Source organism: Bombus terrestris, chromosome 14, assembly GCF_910591885.1.
Source record: "Bombus terrestris chromosome 14, iyBomTerr1.2, whole genome shotgun sequence".
NCBI classification, from domain to species: domain Eukaryota; kingdom Metazoa; phylum Arthropoda; class Insecta; order Hymenoptera; family Apidae; genus Bombus; species Bombus terrestris.
The window spans coordinates 3,283,505-3,307,595 of NC_063282.1; the positions used below are offsets into that span (position 1 = coordinate 3,283,505).

At 35.0% G+C, this 24,091-nt stretch overlaps 2 protein-coding genes across 6 annotated transcripts in view; both read left to right on the forward strand.

The window, feature by feature from the left end:
- Positions 1–131: 131 nt before the first annotated feature.
- LOC100646317 (neogenin) lies at positions 132–16,222 on the forward strand. Of its 5 annotated transcripts, none has more exons than XM_012316039.3 (27): positions 132–244; positions 343–462; positions 6,105–6,270; positions 6,352–6,491; positions 6,566–6,853; positions 6,922–7,084; positions 7,151–7,278; positions 7,366–7,525; positions 7,607–7,722; positions 7,969–8,377; positions 8,456–8,606; positions 8,690–8,818; positions 8,900–9,106; positions 9,195–9,486; positions 9,571–9,729; positions 9,806–10,011; positions 10,085–10,240; positions 10,315–10,477; positions 10,545–10,739; positions 10,929–10,967; positions 11,131–11,263; positions 11,341–11,573; positions 11,852–11,956; positions 12,089–12,300; positions 12,376–12,592; positions 12,672–12,808; positions 12,926–16,222. In XM_012316039.3, exons 2-27 carry the CDS (start codon positions 408–410, stop codon positions 13,022–13,024), a joined length of 4,458 nt encoding a protein of 1,485 aa, XP_012171429.1. In that variant the 5' UTR covers positions 132–244; positions 343–407; the 3' UTR covers positions 13,025–16,222. The 5 variants fall into 5 exon arrangements, with proteins under 5 accessions (XP_012171429.1, XP_012171428.1, XP_048268237.1 ...); XM_012316038.3 differs by having other exon boundaries at positions 141–244; positions 323–462; XM_012316040.3 differs by having other exon boundaries at positions 144–462; positions 8,206–8,377.
- Positions 16,223–16,519: 297 nt separating this feature from the next.
- LOC100646199 (R3H domain-containing protein 2) overlaps positions 16,520–24,091 on the forward strand; it is a 29,431-nt gene continuing 21,859 nt past the window's right edge. Inside the window, exon 1 of the mRNA XM_012316036.3 lies at positions 16,520–16,638. The gene's annotated coding sequence lies outside the window, so the exon portion shown is untranslated. The remainder of the gene's footprint in view (positions 16,639–24,091) is intronic.

Genomic DNA, 24,091 nt, shown 5'->3' on the forward strand with positions numbered 1-24,091 from the left:
CAGAGAGATAGACGTATAGATTTTCCATCCCTAGAAATAATAAAAAAGCGTAGCTAGTTTTTAGGATTGTTTAAACCACCTGTTAATTCAGTAAAGTCTCAATGATGCCGCTGTAATCGCGAGATGCCCACGAAATGGCGGCGCTAGTCAGAACGTCGGTAGACTCGAGACAATGAGGAGGTGTGTAGTTGTCTTTTAGCCATGTTCTGCCGTTGGATTCGCGATAGTGTTGTGGAAAAATGAGGTTTGTGGATACGAGACTCAATCTGTCGTTTGATGCGCGACGGTGAGTCAAAAAAATTGGCATGTATTCGCTCAACAGGACATTGTATGCTCGTGCAGCAATCGTGTGAAGAAACTACACTGGGTTTTTGTACGCGTCGGAGTCTGTGACACCCGCTGGCCCAATGGAGCCGCGTATTCTTCCTATCCCGTTGGCTTTGTTGACATTCATCGTATTGGGTAAGTCTAACTTGTTCTTATTATGAAGGTATGTTAATTTATATTATTTTTACCTGAAATAATGTATTTATCGTGAATTTCGTTGAGATATCTTATTATTAGAAATTGATTTAAATCATTGGCACACTCACACGTATGAAAGGGAAAATGTAGTTGTCCGTGGAGGATAAGGTTGTCACTAGCAGATATATTATGAAAACACTTTTTCATTCATTTCTATAGCTAAAAGTGCAAAGTGATTTTATTATATCTTATCTGATGTTTTATCGATGAGCATGGAAACGGGGAAACATCATTGTGTATCGTTTTACAGTTACCACTGTTTGCATCCCGTCTAATCTAGTAGTAAGCAAATATTTACGAAACCATTCTGCGATTTTCTGTTTGCTAATCTCTTAATATTAGAGATTATGTCTTTGAAAATGCTTGAAACTTATAGCCTAGACTTCAAGCTGCAAGGTACTGATATAATTTTTTAGTCAAACGAGTAACAAAATTACAAATTCAATCTACGATTGTTAAATCTTATAAATCTACCTACGTATACACGCATAGCCGCGCATATAGAGAACGTTACAAATTGCAAAACAGAGATCGTTTATGTTTTTGTTATGCGCAACATACTTTCATTAAGTAGAATTATTATGTAAGTAGTTGTTTAATTAAATCATTTATCACTGCGCAAGTTCGAATTAAATAACGAGCCATTTAAGAGTCGAGACTTTATATGTCGATCAAGACGAACGAATGTATGAACGATATCATCGTGTGTATGTGAACAAGTATTTCTAACGATTAATGCTTATTTTGTAAGTGTTTTAAAAGATAAAGTTGAGAAGCACTGCATTTCGGGTGGCTATTATTGATGTAGAGAAGGATGGTAGTATAAGGGGGTGATTCGGGGTGTATTTCCGATTGCAACGATCTGGATGGAGACACATCCCTTGTCGTAATAACGAGAACTGTATAGATCCCTTGATAAAAGTAACAATGAATTGGAAGAAATTTAAGCCAGAGCCAGAGATCATTGTTCTACCGCATAGTACACTACAAGCGAAAATAAAAGTTTCGGACTTCTATATTACAGATTCATTAAAGAGGTTACACCGCTGGAAGCATTTGTGTTTAAACACTTCAGCGGAGTATTCCAACAATGCGGCAGGCCTCTCCTTACGATTTTATCGTGATAGGAAATGCATGTGCTAAACATTCAGCGTCGCTATGTTAATCTATCTCAGCAGACCTACCCACTCAAAAAATTAAACATCCTATTCTTTTTACCATCGCACCGTATGATGAAAATATGGCCAGAATTATCCCCCTTATTATTCTTTTTGTTTGCTTTGATCATTACATACGTTCGTCTAGTTAGATATAAAGATCCATTTCCGGCTCGTCATGGTGGAGAAGTATACAAACACTGAAAGGGGTCTTAAAAGGGTGCGTTCCTCAAATAAACCAGTTAACTTTGCCCGAGATACGATTATACTGATGTGCAGTAAACTGCAGAACAATTATGGATCAATGCAAACAAAAGTTTACTAGCGTCGTGAACCCTCGAGTTTCGGTTCGATGAACTGAAACTCTATATTAATTGATCCAATGTGAAAAAAGGATTGGAAATCTTTCCTTGTGTTTTTCTATTTTCTCTTATACAATGTGCGCATATAAGGACTTGTTCGTGATGTATGTCCAGTGTACGAAGATCCACTCTAACGCTGGTAGCCCAAATACGGAATGGATCGTACAATATACAGGCGTTCAAATGTAATCCATGTAAAGTGGTATTTACAAACGTGTGTATTCTGCGACTGATGTCGTAACGACACCTTAATGGTCAGCGCCCACGCGATGTATGCGTGCATATTGATATATGGGGTGATTTACCTAAGATATTTTCTTTCATCTTGATAAAGAATTCTTAATTAATTTTAATCATTTACTTCGTTTCGATTATTTGACTTGAAAAGAAAATACACTCGTTCAAACGTGTAATACAGTAGCAATTCTATTACCGCTATACTAAGGTATATGTATGCATGTGAGTGTGTTATCCTTTCAAGGCAGTACATTGCTTCCTTGATTCTCATTCTTCTTTGACGTTTCGTGGAACAGCACCTTGAACGGAAGTAACAGTCACGGTACAAAGAAGATACGAGAGAGAAAGATGGAAGAATCCGGTTCGAGGAATAAATGTATCACTCACAAAAATCAATCTTAGATTCCCGTGGCTTACCTATACGTCTTAACGTCACCGGACAACCCCGACTTTGTAAACGATTAATTGATTTCCCTGTAGGAGGGTCGCAACATCTTTCTCCCCATCGTTTCCGATTCATCAGTATTTATGAGTCACTGTGTAGATTTGTCGTAACGCGATGTATATGTACCTTGCCTTCCTTCACGGTCTGTTCGTCACATGTCGAGTACTTTTACCGCGTTTTTCAACATTCTCCCTCCTTCCCTTGCCAACTTCTACAGACGTACGAACTCGCTCCGCAAATTAATCTGCACTGTGAAAAAATTCAGGAGATTTATTGACGCGCGGAAATTCATGAGAGGTGACGAATGCGTTCAAGCATTTGTGAATCGAAAAAAAGACAAGAAAAAGAACGAGGTTAAATTATTTCTTACCAGGTAATTCAATTAAAAGATACAGTATGGTTATGGATATAGGGGGAAAGTACCATTCTCAAGTTATTCTCCCGCAGTCATAATTGTTCTATGAAACAATATAAAATGGTTGGCAATGCGAAATGATCCTTACGTGGATGACGTGAACCTTTTTTTCAGGATATTATCCGATACATCTAACTTGTTCGAGATAACATCAAGACTTGTAAGATTGTACGTGATACTCTCGTTTCCCTTCTTTCTCTCTCTTCTTCTGTGTGATTCTTAGCATTTCTTTCGCTCCCGTTATGCTACTAAACAAGATGTATAAACTGATGTCTGATAGAAAATAAGGGGCAGTGGTTGTTCCCGCGACAGATTTACCTCGCGCATGCATTGCAATGGTTTTCCTCTTGATCTATTTCGGTATGCCGTGCGGTAGGTTGTCGCCCGCGCTCATAAATCAAATAGTCAGACGGCGAACGGTTTATTTTCCTTGAGAATGCACCGTCGTGGCGCTATCGGGCGCCAAATTTCGCACGTTCCTTCCTTTCTCTTCTTCCTTTTTTCTTATTCCCTTCGAAGCATCCACTTTTATACTTTCGCAATAGGGATTAATGGGATTAATCTAGAAATACAAAAATATCAAGAGTTCGAAAATCGAAATATTTGAATAATAATTACTTTGTGCAAAATAATTCTAGTATTTTTGTAACCTATGACTTTAAATGAATTGATTGATATGTAACATGTTATATTTCATCAAACTTCTCTTTTCAGCATCCACCTTTACACTTTCGCAATGATTAATGTTCAAGTAGTATCGTTGAGTTATAGATAACTATAATTTATGGTAAATCGTTAAAATTCATAGTATTTCATTTTACTTTGTATTTGACATTTTTCATGATTAGAATAGTATAATCAAATTAAATTAAAAATTCCAAAAGTAAGTAATATAACCTATAATTGATACGGTCCCCAATAACCTAATGTTATCACTTATGAATTAATGGGATTAATCTTGAAGCGTAAAAATATCAAAAGTTCAAGAACTATGTTCGAAAACTGCAAGCATTGATCCGATCAATTCAACGAAATAATTCATACTATTCCATAGGTTTTTTTGACTACGTGAAGTTTGCTACATTAGCGTGGTGGTAAAAATTGAAATTATCATTAGACGCGTGATATTGAAAAAGCGACGAATAGAATTTGAACGAAGAAAGAAGTTTAATATGAAAGAGATATAAATTACTTCTGTCGATCGCTGAAGACGTGTTTGTTCCTCCGCGAAGGTTGCACAGGAAGGTGACAGACCACCGTGAGCGTGAAACTGTAACCCAATAACCGACAGTGCTTCTCAATTTTATGGAAGTATCGATTGAACTAGTTATTATCAAAATTGATATGGTTACTCACTATTTTTTAAGTATTTTTTAAGTAACTGTATAATGTTGATATTTGTTATGTTATTAAATACGGAATTGATCACTATTAGAAATATTTGACAATTTTGTGTACTATTAACTAGGGATCGTAACCATTATAAGCGAAATTAGAGAAGTTATGGTATAAGAATTCATATCTTAGTTTAAATGATTTTGATTATGAATAACCATTATAGATGGTTAAAAACCTTTTTGATATTTTTCATGAAATTCTGAGAATAACTGTTATTTTTAGTCTCTGTTATTATCAGATTCGTTGTTTATAATTTACAGAAATTCTGACATAAAAAATCGCTACTTTTTACTATTAGGACAACCAAAAGAATTGAAAGATTGCTTTCAAATATCTAGCTTTGTACCACTAACTATTATTAATTTGAATAAATATAAGGAATTCTCCTTTCCTTGGGGTTATTGATACCTGACCATACTTGGAATTATGAAATAGAAATAATATTACATTAACGGCGTATTAAGTAAAATTATTTCCATATGCCTACAAGGGTTTTGTAACATTTTCATTCATAGAGCTTCTTAATATTTTTTCAACGCATTTTTCTTGATAAGAAAGTCCAGAGATGAGTTACCTGTACCGAAAGATCATTGGTCGGAGAAAATTTTCGCAATTATCTGCGTATAATGCGACTCTTTTAAAGAGAAGATCCTTAAGAATTTCTTGAGAGAACTCTAACGAGCTGACTAGAATTCTTCGGCCGTGTCGATCTTTAAGGTCTGCTGCATGAATGTAGATAAAGAAACAAAACCGTTTAATACGAAATATCTCATTGTTAAACAATATTTCAAATAATTGAAACGCCGCGATAAACTGCCAACGAATTTACACGTTCTTAACTTCATAAAGAGATTATTCAGAAATTCTTTTTGTTCGTTGTTATTTGTTCTGTAAAAAGGAATAATCCGTAAACATATCGATTACTTGGAATTAAACAATAGGGTCTAGGCATTCACTGGAAATCATTCGCATCGCGTCCCATAAAATGGCTCCTTCAGATTTTTCTTATTTCTGTGTTCTGACAAAGAATTATTCAGAAAAGATGTTGAATCGTCCTGCGTCGTCGTTCTATACGTGGTATCGGACGATCGCAAAGCCCCACAAAAGAAAGAAAAGAAAGGAAAAAAAGAAGAATTTAGGCACTCGGCTCGGGTGTCTCGTTAAAGGGCTAAAGGGTGCTTGCGTAGGGTTGCCGACCCTTCATCCCCACTCTTCTCTTCAGTTACTTTACAACACACTCGTATCTCCCCTCTTATACCTAAACCTCTAATAATTTTTTCAACATGTACCATTATGATACTTATCCACCTACGCACGTATGAGATAACTTACCAAACACAATTGAGACTTGATGATGTTATGGCTATAATGTTATCCTTTATCCCTCTGTTAGTTGGTAAGATAGATGCTCATTAAAACTTCGTTTTACAAAATTTTTGTAGCAATTTTTGTAGAAATTTTTTGTAGCGTATTTAGGTAAAGTTTAGAAAAAGGATAGAATAAATTTATATCCTTAATTTTATTCGTTAAGAATTATAATTAAAAATAGTATTTTCTTGTAACAGCTAATGCAGGTGGATTGTATTTTACTATCGAGCCACAAGATGTAGTGGTTGAACATGGAAGTCCTGCTAGATTAGATTGTGAAGCAAAAAGTGATTTTGGAAAACCCAGTATACAGTGGAGAACTGACGATGGACAACCGATTAATTTTATTGGAGATAGTTACCGGTAAGGGTATTAAGGTCTAAAACGATATTACTTTGTTCTTAAATGAAGGTTTTCTTTTATCATGCCTTTTTCTTTTTATAGATCTCAATTAGCTAATGGATCTTTGTATATAAATAGTGTTTATGGCAGTAGTCTGGAATTGACTGGAAGCTATCAATGTTTAGCTTCTGTAGATGATGTTGGGGCTATTGTTTCTCGAACTGCCACAATTAAAATTGCAAGTTAGTATTTAGGACCAATATAAGCTTTTCAAGTTATTGTGAATCAAAATCATGTAAAAAATGTTATTTTAAAGGTTCGCCAGTATTTGAAAGAGAACCTCAAGATACTATGGTTTATCCAGGACAAATTGCATATTTAAGTTGTACACCTCTCACATCCTCCAGTTCATTGACTATACAATGGTTCAAAGATGAACATCCATTGCTGCCTGATGATAGAATGACAATTTTGCCATCAGGTGCATTAGAAATTGATGATGTTAATATACAAGATATTGGATCATACAGCTGTAATGTTAGTAATTATGGACAACAAAGATCCAGTAATAAAGCACAATTAGGATTGCTAACAAGTGATATTGGTTAGTGTAAATCTTTAAACATGATCTCTATAAACTAGCAGATATTAATTTGTTACCTGCTGCTATAGGTCAAGAAAGTACTCCACCAGTCTTTATTGCTAAGCCATTACAACAAATAGCTATTGAAGAATCAACAGTCACACTTGAGTGTGCTGCCAATGGCTACCCAAAACCAAGTATACTTTGGTTGAAAGATGGTGTTGCCATTGATTTAGCATCTTTTCAATCTAGGTATGCAGTCAAGGTGTACATAAGATGGAGAAGTTGAATTTTTAAGCTTCTTTTTTAATTGTTTAGGTACAGTAGAGTTGCTGCTTCCAGTCTTGTGATCAGTAATGTTCAAGAAATAGATGATGGTTCTTATCAATGTCGTGCAGAAAATGAAGTTGAAACATTAGATGCAGCTGCTGATTTAATTGTACAAGGTATTCTAGTTTCACTATCAGTATTTCCACATGTTCATTTTATTTTACACTATTTGATGCTATATCATTGTTTTATTACCTATATAGTTCCACCAAGATTTATTAGAAAGCCAGAAGATAAGGTAGCTAGTGAAAATCAAGATTTAGAATTTGAATGTGAAATTTATGGGAAGCCAGAACCGAAAATTACATGGCTCAAAAATGGCGAACGTATTACCTTAAGTGCATACTGGCAAATTGTGAATGGGTATGTTTACTAACTATCACTGAAAATGGATCAAAATAATTCATAGAGTATAAGAAATTGAAATAAATGTTTCTTTTTTAGTTACAATCTTAGAATTAACGGCCTACTACCGATAGATGCTGGAATTTTCCAATGCATAGGAACAAATTCTGCTGGAAGTGTACGAGCTGCAGCACGTTTAACAATTAATCAGCCTAGTGAGTTCTGCAATTGAAATTATCTATATTCAATTTCCTATATGTACAATCTAAATAATTTTTTGTAGTAAAATTTATTTTTGCGTTTATTTAATATATTTATTAGTTTTTATTTATTTATTTGAGAGCATGACATATACTATATTTAATTTCTATTTTTTTTTTTTGTACAAATTTTAATTTAATTATTTTCCATTTGTGTTTCCTCCTTTTTTAACTGTGTTGCATGCTAACATATGTATTCAGAAAAGGCAAATCCCCATAAATCAACTACCCCAAAGACAGTTCCTAAAAAGAAGTTACTATTGCATCGGCAATTGTATAATAAAACGTGGCAGCACCCAAGTACCCTTTTAGGTCACACAATGTCTGCATTTACCCCCAATCCACCGCTTTCCATTGGTCCCTCTGATGACCCTGCAGATCTGCCTGGATCTGTTAAATTTCCTAATTCCCTTTACGACCCAAAATCCCATTTTGTAGATGACACAGACAGCTTGGAATCGATAGAAGGAAGTGTCCCGTCAGCACCAAGGAATTTAAGTCACGTCATTGTCACTGCTAGATTCGTAACTTTACGGTGGCAAGAACCCGAGAATAGAAATGGAGAGATTTTAAATTACTATATTTATTACAAACAAGAAGGTGCTCAAAGGTGACGATTAGTTCCTTGATAAATGCACTTATGATTCGTGTTTACTTGCGTCTTCTATATAATAGTAAAATCTTACAGAGAACGAGTTACTCATAGGCAACAAAAATTAGAGGCAGTAATACAGGGTTTACAACCAAGTATGACGTATCAATTTCGAGTAGTCGCCGTGAATGAAAGAGGGATGTCCGGAATGTCCAGTGAAATATTACAAGTTACCACACTTACTGAGGTCTGTCTATAATTTCAAACATATCTAGTAAATTAAACGTATTATTCCATGACCAAAGTATTACAAACTTATTATTACAATAGGTCAATGTCCCTGGACCTCCACTAAATTTAGAGGGACATGCTACAAGCAGTGTGAGCATTGCGTTATCTTGGGAAAAGCCACAAGTAGTCAATGGAAAAATTTCTAAATACATAATTACATTTGTAGAGGTATATTGTTTTGAATAAAAGATGTTAATAATTACGTAATATAATGTATTAAATGTTAAATTTTGAATATTTTACTTAAAGGGTAACAATGAGGACATAACGCGTGAAACTACTAGTACGATGCACGAATTAGTAGATCTCGTGCCTTATACGGAATATAGTATTAAAGTTCAGGCTGTAAACGAGAATGGTCCTGGCGTGTTTAGTAGAGATATCGTAGTTCGGACTTATAGTGCACAACCTACTCAACCACCACACAATGTTACAGTAGAACCAGTTAGTCCTACAGTGCGTATTATATTTAGAGTTCCACAGATAAAAACATTGAATAATTTTCGAATATCATTGTATAGCTTTTTGGTATTTTTGTTTTTAGAGCATTATAATAAGATGGGAACCGCCACTCGAAGGACAAAATGGAATTGTCACTGGTTATAAAATTCGTTATCGTCGTTACGATCGCAGTCCACAGCCGGTAACTATAACAACTGAAGGAAATCAACGTTCACGAGTACTCACTGGACTTGAAAAACATGTTGTTTATCAAGTTCGTATATGTGCCTTAAACGTTAATGGAACTGGACCTTGGTCAGAATGGATACAGATAGAAACATACGAAACCGAATCTGATGAAAACCGAGTGCCAAATACACCCAGCAACTTAAGAAGTTAGTAAGCTCTTAAAACTTTTTATGTTACTGTGAACTTTAATTCATATATGATAAACATATTTTTTGTTTATATATTTACAGCAAAAGTAATGTCTGATTATATACAAGTTTTTTGGAATCCACCGAAAGATCAAAGTATTAAAGTAAAGGGATATAAACTTGGATGGGGAAAGGGAGTCCCTGATGTTGAAGTTCGACTTCTTGATGGAAAAGAACGGTCTTTTACCATAGATCAATTGGGTGAATAGTCAAATTTGTAGTTTCATGAAGTCATAAACGTGTTAGATATGTTATATTATCTTTCTTTTCTATTTAGAACCAATCACTGAGTATGTTATATCACTAAGAGCAACGAATGATGCTGGCGATGGTCAACCAGCATATGCAAACGTAAGAACTACGGAACGTTCTGTGTCTGAATTTTCTGTGCCTTTACTACCGCCTGTTGGTCTTAAAGCCGCTGTTCTGTCTGACACTACAGTCGTACTATACTGGACTGATACAACCTTGTCAAAAACTCAAGTACGTAAATGTTTATATTAATATACTATACTAAATTAGGAGACCTTATTAAAAAGAGATAATAACATTACAGTTCGTAACGGATAATCGATATTACGTAGCACGTTATACGTCACATCATCATAGCAGCAACCCTCGTTATAAATATCATAATGCAACTGATCTTAATTGCATGATAAATGATTTAAAACCCAATACAATATATGAATTTGCAGTCAAGCTTGTTAAGGTATTTATAATTTATTATTTCGAAGAATATCTAATTATACAAAAGGGTATTTAAATAACTTAGTAATTATTTAGGGAAAACGAGAATCGTTATGGAGTATGGTTGTTACGAATCAAACTCAAGAAGCTGCACCTAGTTCTGCGCCCAGGGATCTGATGATTCAGAGTATCGGAGACCGTCCAACTTCAGTTTTAGTGCGTTGGCAACCTCCTAAACAACCAAATGGACCAATTACAGGTACTCATTAATACTTTTAATAGTAGTATAATGTGTATAATAATAATGATGCATACATTTGTTTCAGGATATATTACTTTTTATTCAATTGATAATACGAAATGGGATCGCGATTGGTTATTGGAAGCTGTAGTTGGAGATAAAACTGAGTGCATTGTGAAGGGCCTCCAACCAAGTACAACCTACTACTTCAAAATCCAAGCACGGAATTCAAAAGGATATGGTCCTTTTTCTACAACTGTTCCATTCAAGACGCCTCAAAGTAAGCATTTAATTCTTATAAGTGTATATGCATGTAGTATCATGCACTACACGATTTTTTTAGTTTCGAAAGTTTGTTCAGTGTTTCGTACATAGTGCTATTTATGGTGACTACTATATCTTTTTATCTCTTCATATCGTATGTGTTATGTCGGTGTCTTATTACTATATTTTTTTATTTCTATGCTAGGCAGTGGTATGGATGTCTATGATGAATTGCATGATCGAGGTAAGACATTATTCTTCTATAGTTTTTTGTTTTTAGCATAGCATGTACTTTAAAGTGTAAATTGAGTGATGAGAGGTAATGTAAATACTGCATTGTGATTGCACTATCATCAATATTACCGCCATTACTGTTAGAACTGCTATACATTGGAATTAATTTACAGATGGAAGTGGACTTTCAAATATATTCATCTACATTATTGTGGCTTGTTCTATTGTTCTTATCACTGGAACAGCAGTGGTGATCGTGGTTATATGTTGCAAGCGCAATCCAGATTCGCCTGATAGGAAGAAAGGGTATGTATTATATATATATATTTACAATATGTTTTGTACGACATTATTTTTACAAAAATTACAACTGTAATGTGTAGATACATGAAAGACACAAATCAAAAAACAAACATTAAACCACCCGATTTGTGGATTCATCATGATCAAATGGAATTGAAAGCTCTTGAGAAATCTTCAATAAATGGAGAGGCATCTACTAGTGGTGTTGCTAGTAATACCTTACCTAGGTCAAATAACCAGGATTATAATCAAGAGAATGTACATGGAAATTCTAGTTCATTGGATAAACGTACTTACGTACCAAGTTACATGGGTAAGTTTTTGAAGATAATATTTTTCAACAAAACACTTCATCACATCAAACACAATACTTACAAGATTTTATTCATTTCATTGAATTTTTAGCTCTTCATATATTTTATTATGGTTATACAAATAAATTTAATACCATTTCTAACATAATTAGGTAGTTTTAATGATTTTTTATTCGCCATTAGAACCTCGGTTAAGATTTTTTAGAAAGAAAATTCTATTTTGTTTATCATTTTCCTGATTTTTGTATTCGGTTTATGTTTACTCACTCAACATTAGGTAACACTGATGAGAAGTGCTCAACCCTGAGTAGACAACATAGTCGAGGAAGCCATAAACCTAAACTCATTACACTTCCCGTTGACAGTGCATCTTTACATCAACGTAAGTAATAGTAAAATTAAGCGAGGAGATGTAATGTTTTGTGACTATAGTATATAATATTGATTTGTATACAATAATATTAATGAAACATAATCTCTTAAGCTGTATGACAAAGTACTAAATTTGTTACAGCTATAGCGACGGCCACACCGATCGTAAATACAAGCATGTCACAACCAACAATTCATACGTCGTGTAGTGATACGCCATCCGTGAGACAGAATTATCCTCGAACTGTAGCACAATACAGTTTAAGTCGAGCACACATTACTTTAGAACCAACACCGGAATCGAGTCCAGACTCTTGTAATATTTCAACTTCGTATGAACCAATGCAAAGTCAAGTAAGATTCTTATATAGTTGGTAATAAACACTTAAATAAAGAATCATGTTTCATATAAATTATTTGTATTTAAAGCAATTATCATATGGTACAAGTGGTCAGTCCTATAGTGGAAATACTCAATACGCTTCAGGACACTATAGCAATAATAATCAACCATCAAGTGTAGGTGGTGGAGTTGATGGTGGTAGCGGTAGTAAAAGGATGCAGGGACATCCTTTGAAAAGTTTTAGCGTGCCAGCACCTCCACCTCAGTCTGCACCTTCAACACCAGCCCAACAAAAACACGGCGGTGAGCCCCATCGTTTATTGTTTTTATAGCCTATGTCATCTTGCATGTGTATTATGATATTTTTTGTTGTGTTCTTTAGTTTCTCAAGTAACAGTAAGACCTACAATGTCTGGAAGTCCATACAAGAAACCACAAAGTTCTACACAGTTAGCAAAGAATCGATTAGCCTCAGTTTCGAATCCGGTGCATACTTCGGAAGAAGTTGAACGGTTAAAGGTAATCTTTTAATTTTATATCATAGTGTTATAAAGAAAAGATAAAAGAATTTTAACTACTTTTATTACATTCGATCATGAGATAAGATGCTGAACTATTTGTTTTTATTTTTTACAGCCTTCTTACAGTACAGAAGAATTAAATCAAGAGATGGCTAATTTAGAAGGCCTTATGAAAGACCTAAATGCCATAACAGCATCTGAATTTGAGTGCTAGAAAAGGTTCCTAAACCTTGTGCCATCTCAATTCAATAGACTGCAATGATACATTCTCAATGTTAGTACCTGAGAAATAGACGTAACAATTATGTTACACGTCGAAACTCTTGACAAAGTTTATACGCAAAAAAAATATAATTGGCAGTGTATAACCGATGACCGATGAACGGCCTCGATATTGAATTTTTCAAACAATTCATTTGAAAGCTATAATCCCAGTGATATTGGACTAGACCGAGTTCTTTCCTAGTCAATTTGCTTTTTCCTCTGGTACTAACGTTGCTTTTTACGATAAAATGCAAAGTATACTTGCCAATGTATTCTGACACTGCCACATTCTTGTAGTGAATTTGTATTTTGTAAGAACGTTGAGTAGTATGGTTTGAAAGCGTTGATGAAAGAATTGAACATTTTATTACGGACTATTAACGGTGTATTTTTGTGCATACGATGTATGCAAGTCAATCTAAATGGAACGAATGGTAAGTTCGATTCTTATCGATGATCTTTCAACGCGAATAGATTATGTTAAATTAATAATTCAATGAATTCACAGCGAAGAGAAACGGTTTGAATGTTCTTTCAATTTTTATACGCGAGAAAGTGATGGGTACTTTCGCGATTATCTTTTATATGCACCATAAAAAAAGTAACGATCTTGCCTAAAAAAGCGAAAAACAAAAGAATTCGTATTGCATTCAAAAACTCACGCGCTCTTTGCCATGATTTTGTAACTTATACTCATAAGAGAGAGTACGTTTTATATATCAGTAATGTCGACTGCCATACTTACGCTTAGGATGGCTAGATCACGTGAGTCTCTTAATCGAACAATTAATAGTTCATTACACATAAGGCGGACAGTAGGAATATATTTTCTATTTTTTATCCATCAGAATGCTTTTCATAACATTTTATCAATGTTCGATAATAGGTTTTATACGGTATGGTACTTTCAAGTTAGTTATTTTAGTATTAGTCGATTAAAACACAATAAGTCATCAAGAAGTTTCACCAATTTTATATTATTTATAAAATGTATTAAACATTGCCTGTAATTTGACGAATTATATTTAACAGGCTGAAATATTTTTCATTTATACAAAATCTCAACGTTTTTGAACACTGTGTAATGGCCTTAAAACATTTTTGTATTATGTTGACCTATACTCAGTGGCTTTGGCAGCTTAATAAGGAACTCTGTTCCTATTTACGGAAGAACGTACGCGTATACTTTTAAAGTAACAATGTAGTATTACGATCTCATTGAGAAATTATTTTAGGGTTACAAGTGAACATCGAGTATGGGTATTATAATAAGCTGTATAGCATATGAGAATTAAGAATTTGAATATCGCGCGTCTTGTCATAAGAATCTCATGTATCGATACACGATACGTTTTCAGCGAGATGTCGATAGTATCGATAGTGTTTATATATTTAAAATTTCGATAGTTCGTTTAACTTTTAAATAAGCATTATGTTTCTAACGTCCAGTTAAGGTACGTAAGTCGGTCTAATTAATAGAATTAAATTAAATTTTAGAGTCGTTTTTGCAAACTATTTTTTACCCAATATTTAGAAATTGTTATTTGTAAGTACTATATGTTATTTCGTTTGAATAGATTTCAACAGCACAGCTATTGATGACTTGCAATAGTGCAGGTACTTTGCAAGAAATGAAAACAATCGAATTTCTCTGTCATATTCGAAACGATGACGACGGGCAGATTGTCACATAGGATATTAAAGCGGCAGTTCTTTGACCATATCCGTCGAGACACATAGTTAATACATATTTCCTTCCAATGTTAGGAATCTGCTACGTAATAAATTTTTTACAATGTTTTATTGCGATATATACGCAGGTCTCTTTAGTATTAATAAAAGAGAGACCTTGGGAGATGCAGGATAAAAGTAATGATTCTAACTTGAGACATATAAGAAGAAATACGATCAGGTAATTTCTCATGTAGTATTCCGTACTATACCACCTTTTTAAGCACTTTTGTATTTTCTTAAAGTTGAACATAATTGTACAAAAGTCCAACGCGTAAAGGACAATGCACCAAGACTCCCGTTGCGGCAAAGCCTAATATGGAAAATAGTACAAAGCAATATGTGATACTCTATTGTTTGTGATGCAATGCCAGTCGTGAATTATACGAAAGAAATCATCGGCTCGTCCAGAGTATTACATATTACTCGAATATTTGCTGCTAGACGGGAAGTATACCATTCATCTTGAGCAACGCGAAGCGAACTTCTTTTATCGTCGGCTTAGCTCTGATTAGAGAGTTATTCAAACTAGTATTAAGATATATGTATTCGCTACAATGCACGATTTCGATTCATTCTCATCTCCTGTCTCGAATATTACAGTTTTCTTGGATAGAGAAAATATTACGAACAAAGTGGCTGTACGCTTAATAGAGCAAAAATAATTCTAAATAATTTTCGAATGTTTTTCGTTTATGTCGAAATCGGAGATATTTTATAAATGTTTTAAGATTGGCACAATGGAACTGTGTGAGTACATGTGAGCTATACCGATAAGAAAAGAACCGCTTGTATATTAGATATATATATAAAATTTGTAACTATTGCGTGATTCAAAGGGCGATTTAGCTCTTTGTAATTAAAAAGAAAGGAACGGGCCTATAAAAAGGCCTGCAGAAATATTTTACCACAAAAGTATAGTAGATATATATAAAATATATATTTATCTATGTAAAATTATTATTTATTGATTTTTATGTATACTGAAAATATTGAGGATAAATGAATATTGCAAGATGCTAGAGGCTGGTTGGTTTTAATCATTTCCATTGATATATCGTTGTGATCATTGCTATCATTGTCATTATCATTACATGTCATTCTATTCATTGTCGTTCACTATTCTTCTCTTCGATCAGTGTCTTATGAATTTGTTAGGATTAGTATGAAAGTTCGGCGGTAATCGGAGACTAAAAAAGAAGCTACAGGCCACTGATGTATGTATATAGATAGAACACCGCTACTTTATAAAATAATTAAGTATTTATATACATATACATATAGCCATTATAAAATATAATTATTATATTTGTACAATACATATAAGGCAGCCATCTCTAATGAAATATTCATAACAAGTGTGTGATAATATTTGTAAAACTTGATATCCAATAAACAATCTTATGTTCTTTACAAATTATCATTTCAGCTTTTTTTTTGTGCTAGGTGAAGAAGAAATTGCAGATGTTGAGAAAAGGAGATATAAAGACATATGAGATCTTGCCTTTCTTCCAGTTTCAATATCATCCAATAATTGCTGTGGCAGAATTAAGTACATAAGAGCAAAAGAAGTTCATTTTCAAAATCTTTACAGAATGGCGCTAATTTACATCAAGAAATTTCAAATATTTCCATGCATTGTAGTGACATCTACGATGAGGGTGCAGCCATTTCACTAATGCTTCGTTTAATACGAACAAGCAAGAATAGATAGCGTTACATTACCAACTAACTGTGCACGTTTAAAAAAAGCAAAGGACAACAATACGCGATCGAGTGCGGTGAAAAATCGGTGAAATGGTGGAGTTGTGTCGTGCGTATATTTAGAACCAGGTAAGCACTTTATTCGTTAATCAATGCTCCGCATCATTCATCGTATGCCAATTGATAATATATGACGCGTCCTAGGTAGAGAATATTTTTTCACGATCATTTTCGTACACCTTAATCGGTGAGAAACATTTTATAAAATCCACTAGGTGTCTCCGCTGAATTATGCCATCAATTTGTATACATTTCAGAATAAAAATATTGCGGTTATGTATTAAATTGTTTGACAATTTCATGTCGTGCCTCGTTATCGAAGTACCTTGTATGTATCCCTCATTTTGATGTTCTTTCGTGCATCATAACCTCTTTACACATCACACATAATATTATGAATCGTCTTTACGAATGGTACATATCATCGACAGGTATTCAACGCATTATCACACGTATAGTATTTATAATATTAACTTATAATGTATCTTTTGCAAACAATAGAAAAAAAAAAAACAATCGAAATTGAGAATGCAATGTATCGTCAGTCATTTGTTTGTTAACTTAGTGACAGATATTAGGTTCTTTGATATTTTCTCATCGATCTTCTAATCATAGAAAAGAGATAAGACACGATATAAAAATAAATTCAACAAAGAAATATGTATTATAAAGATTTATTAACACTTCTATTCAAATTATTGCTATTAACTATGATATTTAATACAATTTCACGAATATTTCAATTTAAGACCGATAAATGAGGCACTGCTACATTAAAACATACGCCTAATCATGTATTCGTGATACTCGATCATTTTCGCGGGAAGATAACACGTGGTTTGGCATTCCCTACTTCCCTTAGATGTCAAGTATTTTATTCGTTTTCTTAAACAATATTTATTATCACTACACTTCTTTTTAAAAAAAAATGCAGACATTCAAAATAATATCTATGAGATTTCTTCTTATACTGAAGGTATATAGATGTTTTTTGATAACTGGAAGATAGTAAATGTCAAGGGAATCTAAATTTGACCAAAATAAAATAACGTTGTTGGAAATTGTTTCTTATTCTATTTAAAAGTCAAAATATTCCCTCCTCTGGAATGCCAAAATTCCACGGTGGCTTAATGCCCCCTATCCCCCACCATGATCCGGCCTCTATTGATTGCTCTACCGCACTACTGCCCTACTTTTATGACTTCACCCCCGCCTCCCCTCTCACTCTCTCTCCCTCTCTATCTCTCTCCTTGCTACTCTCTTTCTCTTTAGTTCCATGTTCCCTGGTAGCCTACCTCCAATGTCTATCGTGGAGTCATAGACACACGGGAATTATGGATTCTGTGCTGTTTGTTATCAGTATGCAGAAAAACCCCTCATTTAACTTTCTTCTTCAAAGTTCGTTACCGTTGATTGATAATACTATTACTACTATATATATTATAATTTTAATTCATTGTTAATTCGGTTAAAATTTTTTATGTTAAGATTATACTCGTTATAGCAATTCTGAAAAGAGAAATGTTTTTAATATATGTTAAAATAATGTCACTATGAGTAACATTGCAATGCACGTATAATAGCATACATCCACTTACAGAGCCGAAGATGGATTATGATGGACGAATTGCACGATACAAGACCGTAAATTGGAAAATCAGAAATCGGATGATAAATTAATTAAGGTTGCCCATAAATCGACCGATAATATTATGCATCGATGCTATGCGATCCTGTAGATAGTAGTGCATGTGCGTATGGCGATGTTACGCTTACGTGTCACATGTGTATGCACTGTTGCGTGCACAGGATCAAGGCTGCACGTGGTGCAGGTTTATTTTTGAAAAGCCTGTAACACATAGCACGTCCAGAGAAACAAGGCTTTTTTCCGTCGTCTTGCGTGCAGCCTCGGGATATTTATACGGTTTTCCGTTTTCCATCATGCCAAACTGTGTAATATCTCATGATAATGCGTTAAACAACCACAGATACAACGTTGTTTTAGGTCGAGTGACTACTAATTAGTCGATTTATTTGCCTATAAGAGGCCACTCAACACGGAGAAAAAGTGATATCTCCTTGTAGAGTTCTCTTTATTGGATTCGAAATCGATGGGGCGATGCGACAAGTAATTATCGTTGAGTAGCACCTCGACGAGAATAATTCTTTTTCTTTTCTTGTAACTTATCGACCAACTGATAGTTTCAATTCGTTAAATGTTCTTTCTGGTATTGAATACCTACGTAATGTATATTGCGAATGAGTCAGATCTCTGCTTTCGTTTTTATTAAATCTAAAATAGCGACCTTTCTTGTCATCCTGGGCAATACAAATTTTGTAATGACATAGGTCAACCTGATGCAGTGTGACACTTAGTCACGCATTGATCTCGTTCAAGTAGTGGCGTCCAAAACTGGTCAGGCAGTAAGGTGTACGTTGATACTACTCTAAATTCCATAGACTTCTACGTGCTTGAAATTTATTTTGTCAAATGTTTTAATTAATATTACGTTCATAGCATTCTTTGAATCTGTCTAAACTTTCTTTGATTTCCCTAATATTATTAAAGCGTAGTATAAACTACCTCTTGGACGATTAATTACTATGAATAACTTTCATCTAATCACCGGTGATCAGTCACTGGTGGTTACTTTCTTCTAAATTATTCCTAGCAATTATCGATACTGTTGCGAACGTTTCGGTTTCAGTCGCTTCATGGATTATCACCATTCTGTTGTGCCTCTGGATTTCTCTTAGACGATATGTTGCTGGAGTATAGTTTTCCATTATGAGATTGAGCTTTAGGAAATTTTCTACGCAATCTTATCAGAGAGGATTTCAACTTTGAAAGCAAAAAGATTCCAGCAAAAAAGAAAAACTGTATGTGCAAGCCACAAAAGATATAGTAGGGGTATAAAAAAATATACAAGAGTGCAAAGAAAAGAAATTGTCGTAATAAAAGTCACAAGTGCATTGAAAGGAATTTCTGTGAAAGAAACAACGATCGTTTCAAAAATTTGAGAAATTTCAACAACAAGAGGCGGCTTAAGAATACAAAGAAAAGAAATTTCAATAATAAAAAAGACGTGCACAAGAGAGCATTAGATAGAAAAAATTCCAGTAATAAAAGAACACTTCGAGAAAAAGAAACACACTGGCAATAGGAACAAGACGATCAAAGAGAAAAGACAATTAGCAATAGGACAGAAACAAAAGAAACCTTGTATCGTAATACACAAAGTTTAGGATATTTACAAACAGAAACGACTATAAAAATCCTAGAATATCCTAGAACACTAAGAGGTGTATACCAGAAATTTAATGACAGCAATCTCAGGTAGGGAGCTGTCGAATTACAAAGTTGTCGTTTGTTACACGATATACAAGAATTATACACGATAATGTATAGTATCGTATACCCGTATACCGCGAACGAGCATGAGTCGTCCTACTTCATTGGTCACCTAGTAGTTTACGTTCGCGTGTTATAATCGGTATGGAGGATTAAACTTCGATGAAAATCACTTATTGCCAGCTGGCTAACAATAAGTAGTCCCCGCGTTGCATTGCATGGGTGTTTATCCAGCAAGGTCATCGCGAAAACGAACAAACGAGATGACTCACGCGGGATTCGCCGAATGCTTTCACCATTGGGCCGAATTGTAGCAGGATCGATCGGTGCCTGGAGTTGAGACGAATTACGAGCAGGGACGAAGGGAGGATCGATGGAGAGGAGGGCCGATTTTCGGGCAGGCTGCACGCGAATCGCTCCTCCTCAACGAATCTACCGGACGACCACAGTCACGCTACTCACGGCAACCTCGGTCTCGCACTCCATCTTATTGTGGCATCACACACGTGCCACTGAAGAAGGTTCTATTAACCTTCTTTCGGGGAATTCCCGGCCTACCAAGCATGGAAGTTCGATCGAAGGTAGCCGCGCTCGAGGTGAAGGTCAAGTTCACCAGTCGGACTCGGCCTATCTCGATGATTCGTAATATCGACGCAAGCTCTTAAAATCTTTGATTATCGATGATCTTTCTCCGTCTTCTCCATCGATGCCTCTCTTTTGTCTCGATTGGTTTTTTCTATATATTCCAGAGTTTGACAGCCAAACTTTATCAATATACAAGGTGATTCACACGCAGCTGGAATAAGTCGTATTTCTTTTTTGATTGAAGTTAAAATGTGTAGTACAAACATACGAAATGCAAAAACAAGAATACTTTGGCCTCCGATGTTGCCTCCAATTTCACGCTATTGGATTATTATACGTGAATAATTTTTAAAAAGGAAAGTCTATCAAAAAGAGTATTAGACTGGTTTGTTGAGACAAAATCAAAATGAGTTTCATAGAAAAAAATTTCTAAAAATTGGATTAATATTATTTTCTTTTTATTCTATTTATCTATCTATCATTTTCTATTCATAATATGATATTGAAAAGCATTTTATGTAAACCAAGAGTAGGAGAAATTTTTTCAAATAATATATAATGATAAATCTATTTTTAGAATTATAAATAGCTCTGCCACAAGAACCATAAATAGAAATAGTCAGTGCTCGCTGATAATGGCTCGATAGTAGCTGACAGGACACATAAGAGACTCGTCGAGTAGATAAAAAGTAGTTGCAGTAGCCTTCGAGCAAGGTAGCGTGTCAAAGTTCTATAAGAAACGAGATTGCTTCTCTAAAGATCTAACAGCCATTCCCTTAATGAGCTGTTAGTTTGGTATCCTTCTACACCCACGATGTCCAGGAACTGTATGACGTTTCCACACGATGAACTTTTGTCTTATGTAATATCCATTCACAACTCCTGTCAATACAAAGAGGAGCAATTTTACATAAGTCATAACAGTTGCTATTCCTTTCTTGGAATTGACGCAACAAAGATGCAACTTTAGAAAGAAAGTTGTGCAAAGTCGTTAATATGCAAGTTTTATGTAAGTTTATGAAATCACGTGAGGTGCGCACGTGTATCCGCAACCGGACGAAGCTCGCAACTATGTCGTTGTTTCGAAGAACATCGTTCCCCGGGTATGAATTCTGAGTCATCCTACAAGCGAACAGGGTCACGTTACATCATTAATCTCTCCCTCGGTAAAAGCAGTCATTTTCACTGGTTGAGATTGCTCGCCGTGGCATGACCGTTTTAACGAGGACACAAACGCTAAATTGATTTTTCAATTAAGAAAGACAGCTGTGATTTCCAATTTTAATCTTTATTCTGGACGGTCTACTGTCCTAATTTTTCATCCGACTTTCTGGAATCGTTTGAATGTCCTTTATTCGCTTGTATATCTTAGAAGATATTCAATATGGATTGCAAGGCAGTTGAATTAATTTCTTAATCACCGTAGAAAATTCTTATTCTTCGTTTGACAAATTTAGAATTCTTGAATACATAATTTCAATAGTCTATTCTTTCAGTTGATACTACCAGTACCTAAAATGGATATTACATCGGCTAAGAGCGTTGGTTGACATTTTATAAGATTTTTGTCGTAAAATGCCAGTGCTCTGCTATGTCAGGGTCGATGAAGAAGAGAAAGAGGGTGAGGACGCAGTAAAAAGTTTTGGAAAATGAACAGAAGGCGAATGGCATTCTATGTTTCGAATGTTTTTACGTCATGGTAGCATAATAAATTACAGTTCACTGGATTCGTCATGTTTTATGTTCTATGGTTGCGTGCACGACTTGTTGGAAGATTAAACTTTCGATCGAGTATTAGTTGATGGAGTTGTACTTCGTGTAAAATCGAAGGAAATTCCTGGAAAATTTGCAAATGGGAAAATCATTAAGATTAATATAAAATGGTTGAATCATTGATTCCAATGATCCGGATATATCAATTTTATATATTCTGTCTGTTTCTCTAATGAGAAATATATAATGACGAAAGGAAATTCCATAAACGTTGGAAAATACGTGGGCAATGACCGGGAATTTGTAGAAGTCTCTTACTCACCCGTGAATATGGTATTCAGCCTTTAGATCGCGAGATACAACGACCGTGTGCCGCACGTGTCTGTTGAATTTTTCATAGGACAATTTGTGTTGTCTTTGTGCATATCGTAGGAATAAATGAAACTTGACCGATTCATGTCCATAACGTTTCAACCGGTCAGTTTCTCAAGTGATTAGATGCTATAGCTGAAGCTTCTTTCACAATTGAAACTGGAAATTTCCTCGAGTCAACTTGAATTAATAAAATTATTTCTTAGTATTGTTCAGTTGCTAATTAATTTTCCATGTAATTTATTTCGATTATATTATTAGTTCTGTTAATTAAATTGTTTCCTTGGTATCTTAGAATTTCAGATGTGAAGCCAGCTTTATCTCAGAGTCGAGTGCACTCGTGATACATCTGCTTTCTTCCACGTGAACCTGCGAACCTTCAGTCGATCTAAGTGCTCTATAACGCCTGAATAATGCAGCATTGGAACGCACAACCTTCGCGATCTCCTATATAAACGTACCGTAAGAGTATTATTCTCCCTTAGTAGTTGTTCGAGTAACCGGTTGATGAAACTCATTTTTGTATTGGAACGACCATTTTTTCAACGATTTATTCTTACGGATACACGTACGTTTTACGCTATCTTTTATCTGCTAGAAACCGTATCACTAAAAAACGGAAAAGAAACAAATAGTATATCACCGTAGGATGATGGTATAATATAGAGATTGACATAAACTTGAGAGCCGAGGAAAGCGTGAAAATTTGTCGACATAAGGCGTGAACCTGGAGTGGTGGAACAAGCGTATCCAATCCTAAAAGAACGATGTACTTAGATCGTATAGCATGAGGACTATCTCGTTCGTATGGCCAAGGAGTCTCTCTCGATGAAAATCGCTCCGGCGTTAAAACACCCGCGTTATTTTTGGTCCAGAGGCCTACAGAGAGATATAACCTGTCAACCGCTCGAGTTTCTCTCCCTCTCGCTTCCTCTTTCACGTTCTTTCATTGATGCTGGCGTCAGAGACTGTCCTGACGTAGGTCTGGACCACGGCCAAAATTGACTAGTTCTCGTTGGGAACATACGACTTGCTGGCGGCTCTTCGTTAAACACAGTTCACGTTTGCCACACTGTTGTGAAGCTCCGCTGAACGGAATCAACAGGGTGCTTCGTGCACCTCTTCCGTTTCCTCGTTTCTTACATTCTCCTTCGTCGAATTAGTCTGTGTGTTGACAGAAGAAATCTTGCAGTGAATCTTTTTCATTTATAGACTGTATAGTGGATCCTTTTTTCAACTACAAATCATGAATTTAAATTTAAGGTCTCGTCGTCTAAATACAAATTTTCATGAAAATTTACTTTCGTAAATTGTTTTCTTCGTCAAAGGAGAGCTCAAATTTTTATCGTGACTTCTTCGCTAAAAGTTCTGCGAGTATTTTGATACAAGCCAGTCAAAGGTAAACGTTGAAAGAACGTGAAATGCAACCGTCGACAGAGAAGGAACTGGATACGAACAGTATTGATCCGGCATGAGTCGAAACCGCTTCCCTATAGCTGC